Here is a 13,926-nt window from a genome sequence, read left to right as displayed (position 1 = left end):
GTGGGGAAGAGCACAATGAAAGCTTCTTAAACGTCCGGCATCTGTGCGGCTTAAATGTACACTCCAATACGATCTTCACCCAACCCCTTTGCATTTTATATAGTTTTTAGCCGTAAAGCAACCCTATCATCATACAGAAAAAATTTAAGCTGAACTCCAATCAGCTGAAAGAAAAAAACCCAAAAACTTTGCAGTGGGGTATCACTTTAATCATTTGTGGACCCGCCCGACGCCTTTTTACTGTGGCAGGGAGGGTGGCCCTGCTGCCCCGAATAATGTACGTGATCCGGCATTCCTGGGTAGAGGGCGCACACTACAGCTCAAGTCTGTTAGCAGGTCCCGGCCAATGATTTGCCTGCTAATCAGCTTAGCGAATGACAATACAGAGCCCTGTATTTACTAACACAAAGCTCTGTACATCGAGCAGATGTGGCTATTTGTTGCAGGGAGATAAAACAGTCACATTTCTTAGTAAAATCAGCATACATTACACAATTTAGCTACATCATTATCCCTTTGATTGCCACTAGATGTAACCCCTTTCCAGCCAGTGTCATTAGTACAGTGACAATGTATAGTATTATCACTGTATTAGTGTCACTGGTGGTGTCAGTTCCCACCCAGTGTCAGTTAGTGTCAGATTGCCCGCCCCTCTATCACAGTTCCACTAGATGCTATAACTTTCACACAAACCATTTAATATACACTTATTGGAATTTTTTTTATACCAAAGCAGAATACATTTTGACCTAAATTTATGAATACACTTTTTTTTTATTATTGGATATGTTTTATAGTAGAAAGTGTATATATATATGTATATATATATATATATATATATATATATATATACTGTATTTTCTGGTGTATAAGACTACTTTTGAACCTCAAAAAAATCGCCCAAAAATGGGGGGTCGTCTTATACGCCAAGTATAATATCTCCAAGGTGACCTAAGTATAAGTATTACCGGTAGATGAAAATTAGGGGGGTCGTCTTATACGCCGGAAAATACGGTATATATTTCTGTTTAATAAAAAGTAATAAGGGAAGATTGGAATTGTGTTATCCCTGCCCACACTCCATTCCTCTGTGCAGTAAATAGGGAACAATTAGGAACAAAATCAGAAAGTTAAAGTGATTCTAAAGGCAATTTTTTTTTTTAAATAAACATTAAATACTTTCCTGCTCTGTGTAATGGTTTGTCATCCTTTCCTGCTCTGTGTAATGGTTTGTCATACTTCCCTGCTCTGTGTAATGGTTTGTCAAACTTCCCTGCTCTGTGCAATGGTTTGTTATACTTCCCTGATCTGTGCAATGGTTTGTCAAACTTCCCTGCTCTGTGTAATGGTTTGTCATACTTCCTTGATCTGTGTAATGGTTTGTCAAACTTCCCTGCTCTGTGCAATGGTTTGTTATACTTCCCTGATCTGTGCAATGGTTTGTCATACTTCCCTGATCTGTGCAATGGTTTGCCATACTTCTCTGCTCTGTGTAATGGTTTTGCAGAAAGCAGCCCTTATCTTCCTCTTCGCACACTGCCGCTTGCTAAGAGGGTACTCATGTACGCAACCCACACAGAAAACGCACTTAGGCTGGGCTTGCATTTGCGCGTTTCTAAATGCATGGCAACCCGCACAGAAAACACTCTTCTAAAATGCGCGGCAATGCACGTTGCACTTTCATTACCATTTAGGCTGCATTCTCATTTGCACACTTCCAGCGCATTACGATTTGCCGTGTTTCGAAAACAAAATCACATTTGCCTTACTGTTTGTTCACATCTGCCTTTTTCTAAACCCACGACAACCAAAATAAAAAAATGTATGCTTTGCGGTGTTTCGAAAATTGGCAGCAATGTATGTCATGTTTCTGAATGCAACCAGCACAGAAAACACGCACTTTGTTGTGTGTTTCAAAAACACATGACAACGCCTGTGGGGCAACAAAAATGCACACTTTGTGGTGCATCACACTTGTTACCATTCATTCATATCTACGCGTTTCCAAATGCATGGCAACTCACAAGAAAACACACGCTTTAAGCATTTAAAATGTGCATGGCAACGTGCGGCTCACTCGCATTACCATTTGTTTGCATCTGCATGTTTCTGAGCGCATGGCAACCTGCAATAAAAAAAATGCACCCTTTGCCATGCATCTCAAAAAACACAGCAATGTGGATCACGTCAGTATTACCATTTTAGGCGGTGTTCTCATTTACACCTTTCCAAATGCATAGCAACCAGCAAAGTAAACGTGCTTTGTTCTGTGTTTAGCAAATAAATGGCAACGCATGTCACGTTTGCGTTACCATTCGTTTATATCTGCACATTTCCAAAAGCATGGCCACCCACAAGAAAACGCACGGCACACTTGCGTTACCATTCATTTGCATTTTTGTGTTTTACGATTGTACAGCAACCCACAAGAAAATGCACACCATGCCATGCTTCACAAAAACACACGACAATGCGAGGTTGTGCTTGCGTTACCATTTGTTTGCATCTGCGCATTTCTGAATGCATAGCAACCTGAAAGAAAATGTATGCTTTTCCATGCACTTGGTAATGCAAGCACACTGCGCATTGCTGGACATTTTCTAAGTGCACGGAAAAGCATACATTTTGTTGCAGGTTGCTATGCATTCAGAAATGCGCAGATGCAAACAAATGGTAACACAAGCACAATGCACATTGCTGCACATTTTCTAATTGTTTCCATCTGTGTATTTCCAAACAAATGGCAACCTGCACAGAAAACCTGTGCTTTGCTGTGCATTTTGAAAATGCTTGTCGTGCTTGGGTTACTGTTCGTTCACATCTGGGCATTTCCGATCGCAGGACAATCTGCAACAAAAAAACACGCATTTTCAGTGCGATAGTGAGTGACTGTGATAGTGGCGCTCGACACATGACTTTCATGTGGTGCTGTGTGTACCAGGGCTGTCTATTCATCCCTCCCAGCACAGCACAGCTAGCTATCAGAACCGGCTTTAAACGAAGGTGTGTGCTATGTGATTGATGAATGTGATCTGTGAGGCAGGAATTGGAAAATGTGGACTCCTCCTGTAGGTGTGACTGGGCGGAGATGAATGCTAATTAGGATGTATTCCATCCCACCCATCATCAGAGCTCTGAAGCAAGATACATCATTTGTAAAATCTCAGACTACAGAGGGGTGTTCTATGCTAGAGTTGGAGCAGGAAGTGGCTGGAAGGCATTCTCTCTACATAACACTGTACAGATTGTCACATGGTACAAAGCCACAACTAAACGCAGAATATCGGGAGATCTGCAGACAATAGAGTAATATGGTACAGAGGTATGATAAATGCTGGGACTGATCATTCCATTCAGGTCTAGTGAAAAGAAAGTCGGCGTTTAGCTTTAATATTGCTCCCAGAATAGGTTTCCCTTCCATGGACTCCAATGTTAGAAGTGTTGTATAGATTGCAATGATAGCATAGGTTTTCTACTTGTAATATAAGAAAATATTGGTTTTGTATTCACAGGTACTTTCAAAACTTCAAACTTTCTTAACAAACTTTCAACAAAGAAATACAGAGATTGAAATTCTGGCAGTAAGTCTTTTTTAGAACTATGTAAGTCACAGAATTTAGAATATGTTTCCCAAGTGTCATTTTACAGTGGTACAAAAGCCTTGGATACACACTGATAATCCTGATCACAGAGCAGCAAGTAGCAGACAATTATTATTGTTTCTGCTTTTTTAATTCCAAGGACCTAAGATGGCCACACACACACACACACACACACACACACACACACACACACACACACACACACGCACACACACAAAAAAAAAACACGTGTGGCCAGCATTGTTTTTTGTTTTATCTGTGGCTGCTGGTTCTGGTAAAAAATATTTTTCATAAATCATAAAAAAATTAAAATGTAACCAATAATAAGTTACTAGCAGCGCTGTGATTAAATTCTAGAAATATATATATAAATATCTAAAAGATCAGTAATTCACATAAACCAATAAACAAATATACATGTATAAAGGTGTTGGTGCTAAAGAGATAATAATAGAGTCCCCAAAACACCATTGTGAATCAGTGAGTCCCAGTAATATAGTGAACATTAGGGGCCCTTTCATACTGCTCTGTAGCAAAATCGCAATAAGAATGCATATGCAAAAACCCACAACGCAAATTGCATTGCGTGTTTACTGCTATTTCCATTCATTTAAATGAATGCTTTTTGGTGCAGTTTTCAAAACCACACCAAAGATGCTGCATGCAGAACTTTTCAGAACACACTGCATCTGTAATACAGTGGTGTGAAGCGTCCCATAGGATTTAAAGGGAAACATTCATATTTCTTGCAAGGTAAAAACGCAGTAAAAATATCAGTGTGAAAGGGCCCTAAAAGTTCAAAAATAAACATGGATGTTTTCTTCCATCACACCAATAGTGATTACGCTGTGCAGACTTATGCCAATAAAGGTCGAACGCTCACCAGACAGTGTTGCTTGTCGTTTTTTAGGCAAGCAATATGCGTTTCACAATAAAAATCTCCACACACCTCTTCTCAATAAACCTCACCCACCTTTATTCTACTCCACAAAGTGTGAATGAGGGTTTATTATCTTTAAATGTATTTGCCAAAATCTTGTAATGTAATATTCGTGGTTAACACTGGCAAATGGCAAAAGAGGCCTAATGCCCAAGTTGTATTGAGTTATAGACTTTATAAAAAAAAAAGAAATAATAATAATTGACCTTTTCATTTTTTATTTTAGGTAGATTTACCAAAGGAAACAATACAAAGTTTATTATCCCTAGAGGTAAGTAGTAGGTAAAAATCGGCTTAAAAAAAAAAAGTTTAAAGTTCAACTTCAGACATGTATAAAAGACACGTTTATGTGGCCCTGTATTCACTAATACATCATTAAAGCGGTAGTATACTCAAAAAAAAAAACCTGTAAGACAAAGGCATAATGAGCTAGTATGCATGGCATACTAGCTTATTATGAAATACTTACCTTAAAACAAAGCCCCGACATGGTCGCCCGGACACCACTGTGGGAGCGGACATGATCCCTCGGCATCTCTTCCGGGTTCAGTGGCCGGGTTCAACAAAATGACTATACTACCGCTTTAAATGAAATGCAACCAGTGTATATTGTATACCTGAATTTGACTTGGTGTCGGCCTCTTGTAGTCCCTGTACAGCAGAGTTTAGGTCTCGTGCCCTGCCAGATTGCGCTGGTTTGTGTAAAATCCCAACTGGATTGACAAAAATAATTTTTTTTTGGTGGCCGGCGAAGCAGCTTTCATATATACATTTTACCTGTGTGTTTAACTACTTCCCACCCAGACCAATTCAAACATTTCTCTCTTACATGTAAAAATCATCATTTTTTTTGCTACAAAAATACTCGGAACCCCTAAACATTAAAAATATTTTTAGGCAGAGGCCCTAGAGAATAAAATGGTGGGTGTGGCAATTTTTTATGTTAGATTGTATTTGCACAGTAATGTTTTTTAAACATGATTTTTTGGGGGAAAAAATACACTTAAATGAATTTTAATGCAAAAAACACAATATATACCCCCATTTTTTTATATATAGTGCCTTGTGAAAGTATTCGGCCCCCTTGAACTTTGCGACCTTTTGCCACATTTCAAACTTCAAACACAAAGATATAAAACTGTAATTTTTTGTGAAGAATCAACAAGTGGGACACAATCATGAAGTGGAACGAAATGTATTGGATATTTCAAACTTTGTTAAATAAAAAAACTGAAAAATTGGACGTGCAAAATTATTCAGCCCCTTTACTTTCAGTGCAGCAATCTCTCTCCAGAAGTTCAGTGAAGATCTCTGAATGATCCAATGTTGACCTAAATGACTAATGATGATAAATAGAATCCACCTGTGTGTAATCAAGTCTCCGTATAAATGCCTCTGCACTGTGATAGTCTCAGAGGTCCGTTTAAAGCGCAGAGAGCATCATGAAGAACAAGGAACACACCAGGCAGGTCCGAGATACTGTTGTGGAGAAGTTTAAAGCCGGATTTGGATACAAAAAGATTTCCCAAGCTTTAAACATCCCAAGGAGCACTGTGCAAGCGATAATATTGAAATGGAAGGAGTATCAGACCACTGCAAATCTACGAAGACCTGGCCGTCCCTCGAAACTTTCAGCTCATACAAGGAGAAGACTGATCAGAGATGCAGCCAAGAGGCCCATGATCACTCTGGATGAACTGCAGAGATCTACAGCTGAGGTGGGAGACTCTGTCCATAGGACAACAATCAGTCGTATACTGCACAAATCTGGCCTTTATGGAAGAGTGGCAAGAAGAAAGCCATTTCTTAAAGATATCCATAAAAAGTGTTGCTTAAAGTTTGCCACAAGACACCTGGGAGACACACCAAACATGTGGAAGAAGGTGCTCTGGTCAGATGAAACCAAAATCAAACTTTTTGACAACAATGCAAAACGTTATGTTTGGCGTAAAAGCAACACAGCTCATCACCCTGAACACACCATCCCCGCTGTCAAACATGGTGGTGGCAGCATCATGGTTTGGGCCTGCTTTTCTTCAGCAGGGACAGGGAAGATGGTTAATATTGATAGGAAGATGGATGGAGCCAAATACAGGACCATTCTGGAAGAAAACCTGATGGAGTCTGCAAAAGACCTGAGACTGGGACGGAGATTTGTCTTCCAACAAGACAATGATCCAAAACATAAAGCAAAATCTACAATGGAATGGTTCACAAATAAACATATCCAAGTGTTAGAATGGCCAAGTCAAAGTCCAGACCTGAATCTGTGGAAAGAACTGAAAACTGCTGTTCACAAACGCTCTCCATCCAACCTCACTGAGCTCGAGCTGTTTTGCAAGGAGGAATGGGCAAAAATTTCAGTCTCTCGATGTGCAAAACTAAGCGACTTACAGCTGTGATCGCAGCAAAAGGTGGCGCTACAAAGTATTAACTTAAGGGGGCTGAATAATTTTGCACGCCCAATTTTTCAGTTTTTTATTTGTTAAAAAAGTTGAAATATCCAATAAATTTCGTTCCACTTCACGATTGTGTCTCACTTGTTGATTCTTCACAAAAAATTACAGTTTTAAATCTTTGTTTGAAGCCTGAAATGTGGCAAAAGGTTGAAAAGTTCAAGGGGGCCGAATACTTTCGCAATGCACTGTATTTAGCCAATTAAAGCGGTAGTAAACTAGTCAATTTTTATTTTTACCCACAGGTAGGCTTATAATAAAGCTTACCTGTAGGTAAAATGAATATCTCCAAAACATGCACTGTTTAAGAGATATTCTAGCAAGCAGAGCAACAATTCTAGCTCAAGACCTCCACTGTAACTCTAAACTGGTAACCTGAAAACATTTTTAAAGCGTCGCCTATAGAGATTTTTAAGTACCGAAGTTTGGCGTCATTCTACGAGTGTGCGCAATTTTAAAGCATGACATGTTCGGTATCTATTTACTTGGCATAACATCATCTTTCACATTATACAAACAAATTGGGCAAACTTTAGTGTTTTTTTTTTTTTTTTTCAATTCATAAAAGTTTTTTTTCCAAAAAAAAACGCGTTTGAAAAATTTCTGCGCGAATATCACGTCTCATAAAAAGTTGCAATGACCACCATTTTATTCCCTAGGGTCTCTATATATATTTTTAGCATACTGTTTGGAGGTTCTGAGTAATTTTCTAGCAAAAAAAATGATTTTTACACGTAGGAGCGGAGTGCCAGAAATCGCCCGGTATGAAGTGGTTAAGATGTAAAGGTGAACCAACTCTTTAACTTTAATCTCAGTGCTGTAAACTAAAATACAACACAAACATGCCAAAAAAAAAGGTAGTGTTGGCCAACAATATAGCCTACTTTTTCCTAAGATTATTAGCTCATGTTGGGCATCTGTAGTTGGAATGGTACATTACTCTCCAAGACCATAATCTGCATCTGTTTCCTTTCCAGTGCGGAGATGAACAAATGTTCAATGCATCAGTGAAGCAGCTCACATCTAGACTGCCAAAACAGAGATATCTAAAGCAGGTCCTCGATGAGATTTACACTTTCAAAATTGAAAAGAGGTAAGACAGTGCTGACACTTGTGTAACAATCACACACCTTCATGTTGCATAGTGACAGTCTAACGTCTTGAGGAAATAATGCTTAGATGGTGAATTCCAACAAATACCAGTTGAGCCTGCCAGTAAAGTCCACCTAATTCGGCTTCCTGTGATAGTGTGACAACAATGCTTCATTGTTCCTAAATTCAGAGCACAGTTGCCACTCTACATGGCTGTGCCTGCCTGCACTGAAGTGGGATGGGAAAATATTACAGGGGGTGTGGCAATTAGCATCTGGCCACACCTTGCATTCATTTGGTTATTGAAACCCCGCCCCTGTAGGCTGCAGTGTCTGGAAGGGGAAATGTGTCACACACACTAAGGATTTGTCCCAGTCACAGAGTTTACCTTATAGGGGTAATCAAAAAGTAACTTGATTGGTATAGAGAATCCTTTAGGTATGCAATTACTGAAGTCAGAACCTCTAATGCACAAACGTTTTCTGGACCAGTGTGACAGCCAGCATTACCAGCCCATATATTCTATCAGCACTCATTTTCTTCTAACATACAGTTTTTTGTGTGCATTCATTATCTAGTGGGCTGTCAAAGTGCTAAAATGTAGATTAGATGGTGCCTTCACTCCTCCTCACCATGTTCATATTTGGGACTTGGGGGGTCACCATCTTAATTGCAGTACATATATGTGATTTTACCTTGTTTATGTTGTGAGGTTTTATAAATACATTCCTCGGCATACACAACACTTACATTGGCCAGATGTGACCTGTTATTGGGTAAGTCTGCCAATCACATTAGTTTCATAGAGACTGCAGAAATCAAGTTTGCTGTTGAATGAATGTTTCTTAGTTCCTATGAGCTGTTATAGGAAGATATGTTTGATCTCATCATAGAGCCCCTTTCATGACTTCATAGCAGTTTCTGAACATAGTGGGTGTATTGCACATACAGTGGGTACGAAAAGTATTCAGACCCCCTTACATTTTTCACTCTTTGTTATATTGCAGCCATTTGCTAAAATCATTTAAGTTCATTCTTCTTCCTCATGAATGTACACACAGCTCCCCATACTGACAGAAAAACACAGAATTGTTGCAGATTTATTAAAAAAGAAAAACTGAAATATCACATGGTCCTAAGTATTCAGAACCTTTGCTCAGTATTTAGTAGAAGCCCCCTTTTGATCTAATACAGCCAGGAGTCTTTTTGGGAAAGATGCAACAAGTCTTTCACACCTGGATTTGGGGATCCTCTGCCATTCCTCCTTGCAGATCCTCTCCAGTTCTGTCAGGTTGGATGGTAAACGTTGGTGGACAGCCATTTTTAGGTCTCTCCAGAGATGCTCAATTGGGTTTAAGTCAGGGCTCTGGCTGGGCCATTCAAGAACAGTCACGGAGTTGTTGTGAAGCCACTCCTTCGTTATTTTAGCTGTGTGCTTAGGGTCATTGTCTTGTTGGAAGGTAAACCTTCGGCCCAGTCTGAGGTCCAGAGCACTCTGGAGGTTTTTGTCCAGGATATCCCTGTACTTGGCCGCATTCATCTTTCCCTCGATTGCAACCAGTCGTCCTGTCCCTGCAGCTGAAAAACACCCCCACAGCATGATGCTGCCACCACCATGCTTCACTGTTGGGACTGTATTGGACAGGTGATGAGCTGTGCCTGGTTTTCTCCACACATACCGCTTAGAATTAAGGCCAAAAAGTTCTATTTTGGTCTCATCAGACCAAAGAGGAGGTCTTGGGAAACTGCACTTGTGTGTTTTAAAAGGCATAAACATGGAAAATGTGTAAAACAAGAATATGTGATCTGCTGAGGGGGGATTTACTAATACTGGAGCACTCAGAATCTAGATCAGCTGTGCATGCCAACCAATCAGTTTCTATCTTTCACTTTGAAGGTTAACTGAACAAACTTAAGATGGGAGCTGATTGGATGTCATGCACAGCTGCTCAAGATTCTCTCTGTTCAACTTTTGAGCTTCTAAAGCCTCATACACACGATCAGATTATCGGACTAATTTTCGTCTGTTTTAAGCTGGATACACACTATATACATACAACTTTTGTTGTCAGATTTCCTTTAGCTTTACCTTTTCTATGTAGTGGATGGGCCTGCCTGATTGCATACAAATTGAAAGGGTTTAAGTTTGACCTCATATTATATGGTTTTGGTAAGTCTGAAGGAAAAAATCTAAAGAAAATTGTATAGTGTGTATGGCCCATTATGCTGCATGCTAGTCTCCTATTGAAAGTGAAGAGGTTACTTTCATGCGAAAATTCTCGTATGATAGAAGTGATGTCGTGTTGAATTGTTTCATTTTCGAGCACTGCGTAGTCTCTTGCTCTTATGATTTTTTTTTTCTTTCGGACGAAAACTCTAGTGAAATAAACGAAAATTGGATGTTGCATTTACAATTTTATAGGCTGCACATTCAGCTTTTGTTTTACGAAAATTGGTAATCGGCTGTGGAAAACACTGTACTAACGATCTGAAAATCGGCAGATTGTTTGCCGGACAAAATTTTACTTCCGACTTTCTTATCGTGTGTATGGGCCTTTACAGTCTGTTTGAGCTGACAACCTGCCCCTGCTGCACTGAAATCCCAAAAGGTGTCGTCAGCCCCATCTGAGGTTTCTTCCCTTATTGGAAGGGGAGGTGTGCTATCCAGGAAAAAAAAAAGGCAGGACTGACAACACTGCTTAAATTTTATTTCAGCAAAGGTAAGGAGTTATCAGTATGCACAGGAAGTGGGGGGGCCACACTGGATTTCCATACTTGTGTTTTTTAGACAGATTACGTATGTATTATGAAGCTGTACTGAATATGGTTTTGATTTTGCCCATTCAATTTAATTGATTTCTTAAGGAAAAAAGTTTTCAATGTTATTTAGTTATTGCGGGGCCATAGTACGTGTTGTTCTTTGTCCCATCTTCCTAGGTGCCCTAAAATACTAACAGAGCCACCCAACACCACAGCTAGCAGAGAGATAGATGGCTGCTTGGATAGAGCACTTATCCAAAGCCAAGGAGAACTATTCTCAAAGCTCTTTTGGCCTTCCTTCTCCTATGGGGTCACAGGAGTGCACTTAGTTCTGCAGGACACCTGGCACTAAGGTTGGAATCATTCAGATTTCTGAGCCCCCACAGCCCGACTTTTCAGTGAGTGCTGGAGAAGCAGAGAATGATGACTTACAGTCACTGCTCAATGAGTGGCCTGTGATTTTCAGTGTATAGCGGGAGGGCATAGATCCGATCAAAGTATAAAATGTTTGCTGTTTTCTATTCCTGCATTTCTCTTTTAACTACTTTACCACCGGAGGATTTTGCTGTCTTATGTCCAGGCCACTTTTTGCGATTCGGCACTGCGAATTTAACTGACAATTGCGCGGTCGTGCAACGCCGTACCCAAACGAAATTTATGTCCTTTTTTTCTCACAAACAGAGCTTTCTTTTGGTGGTATTTGATCACCTGTGTGATTTTTACTTTTTGCGCTATAAACAAAAAAGTGCGTAAATTTTGAAAAAATAACAATATTTTTCAAATTTTTTTTTATATGAAATTCCCCCCCAGAAAAACGTAAAAATCAAATTTTTTTACATTTTTGGCCAATTTGTTTTCTGCTACCTTATGTTTAGTAAAAAAAAAAAAAAAAAAAAAATCACAATAAGCATATTTTGATTGGTTTGCGCAAAAGTTATTGCGTTTACTAAGGGAAAGATTTCTGTCATTTTTGGTGTTTTATTTTTTAACAAGTAATGGCGGAGATCTGCGATTTTTTTTTTGCGGGATTGCGGCAGACAGATCGGACCCTTGACTGACATTTTTGACACATTTAGGGGTACCAGTGACATTACTGCAGTAATCAGTGCTATATATATATATATGCACTGTTACTGTAAAAATGACACTGGCAGGGAAGGGGTTAATTTTATTGGAGAGGGAGGGGTTAATGTATGCCTGGTGCTTACTGATGTGTGTGGGGGGAGGTGACTGAGTGACACAAGGACAGATCCAAGGTTCAGCTACGCTGAACCCCCTGCAATCTGACTCTGCCTGTCACTTAGGAGATCCGCCCGCTTTGTTTACACAAGCGGGCGGATCTCCAGACTCGATTCCCCGACGATCGGGGAAGAGCAGCGGCGATTGCCGCTGCTCCTCCCCTGGCCCGACTCCCGCTGTGACTGAATACAGCGGGAGCGAGCCTCCGGCGGTGTGCGCCCTGCTGAGAAAGGGGAGTGTCTGGCAATGTAGGTCTACGTCGATAACGAACCACTTTGCCGCAGTAGAACTCTAGTGAGCAGATGGCAAGTGGTTAAGGAGGGGTAGTGATGTGTGTCAGCCCCCTGTCCCTCTGCATTCCTCATACTAGTAGTGCTTGTCTTGGGTAAGTGCAGGGAGCTGGAGAAAAGTGCTACACGGCAATGAAAACATCACTGGGGTCAGGTGGTCGTGCACCAAGGAGGGGGGGTGGGGAGGGTAATCGCGGGGAATTTGGGCACTTAGGAAGATGGACAAAATGCTACTTTTGCCAGTCAGGAATTAAATTTTTTTTAAAAAATGCTAATTTTAAATTATTTTTTAAAACAACACTACAATCTAATGTTGCTATATAACTATCTGTAATAAAATATTTATAATCCTAATTATCAACAAGCTGATACTTTTTTTTGTTTCTACAGGGTGGTAGTGCTTGTGCTTTACAGTTATCGAGATGATTACTACAAGATCCTTTTCTAGTCTTTTGCCTTTAAAGAATGTTTTTACTGTAAATATTACCAACCTGCAGAAACTTTTACAAGGTGGTCGATACCCCTTTTTTTTTTCTTTTTCTATACAATGTGAACTCCAGCTGTTAAGGGACCTGAACTTCTCATCAGCTGATCTCTGGCCTGGAAAAGTACTGTACTGTCCTCAGACCGACTTTGCTGGAACATTTCCTACTGCTGCTCAATTTCTCTTTATGTACAAGAAGACACAGGAGAGTGTTTTTTTTTTATTTTATTTTGTATACATTCCTATAGAAAGGAAAAATAAACAACTTAGCCAGTATAAATATATGTCGTATTTTGGCAAGATTTATCAAGTCAGTAATAATTAATAACACCAATCATCCTAACTTACAGTGAAACATTTTAAGGTCTTATATGCAACATGACATATTTAAGGTATGGTCAACACAACCGGATGAGGCATTGCATATCTGAAATACATTTGCAGAATTTAGTAGAATGAGTGCTTTAAAGCACAATGCTAGCCTTTTTTTTTTTTATATAGTAAGGGAGAAAGGTAAATTTGTTTCAATCTTTTATTGGGATCCGTTTCTAGGCTTGGTGTCACCGCTACTGAAGGTGAGAAAATTTTAGCAAAGTACCATTCAACTCCCGGTTGTAAATATTGAACATGGGAATGATTGGCACTTTACTCAAGCTGCAGAACATCTTGAAGCTTTTTTTTTTTTTTATGTAGCTTGCTTAAATGCCAATACCATTAGGATCTGTTCAACGTTTACAAACTGCAGGTGAATGAGACTTTAAGAGCCAGTTCACACTGAGGCAACACGACTGCTTACTACTTCAGGGGCGACTTGTGCATTACATTGCACCACAACTTCGGAGCGACTTGCAGGGACTTCAGACAAGTCTATGCAAGTTGCCCCGAAATAGTACAGGACCCTTTTTCTAAGTCGGAGCGACTTGTGTCGCTCCTATTAGAACGGGTCCTGTAGCGGTCAAGGGACCGCAACTTGTCAGGCTGACAAGTCGCGCTAATGTGAACCAGCTTTAAATGCTTTGTCACAGCTTGCTGTTCACACTGCTCTTATAAAGTTGAAGCCTGT

General features: G+C 39.9%; 1 protein-coding gene across 1 annotated transcript in view; it reads left to right on the top strand.

Moving 5' to 3' along the window:
- Positions 1-13,064, top strand: part of EIF2AK4 (eukaryotic translation initiation factor 2 alpha kinase 4) — a 141,193-nt gene extending 128,129 nt beyond the window's left edge. Inside the window, exons 36-39 of the mRNA XM_082275339.1 lie at positions 3,513-3,581; positions 4,769-4,813; positions 7,976-8,091; positions 12,770-13,064. Of these exons, the coding sequence (XP_082131465.1) occupies positions 3,513-3,581; positions 4,769-4,813; positions 7,976-8,091; positions 12,770-12,827 (288 nt within the window). The 3' untranslated portion in view covers positions 12,828-13,064. The remainder of the gene's footprint in view (positions 1-3,512; positions 3,582-4,768; positions 4,814-7,975; positions 8,092-12,769) is intronic.
- Positions 13,065-13,926: the final 862 nt, after the last annotated feature.

This window comes from Pelophylax lessonae, assembly GCF_965119305.1.
Source record: "Pelophylax lessonae genome assembly, chromosome: 13".
NCBI lineage: Eukaryota > Metazoa > Chordata > Amphibia > Anura > Ranidae > Pelophylax > Pelophylax lessonae.
Note: the sequence above shows the minus strand (reverse complement) of the source record. Positions and strands in the feature narration are given on the sequence as shown.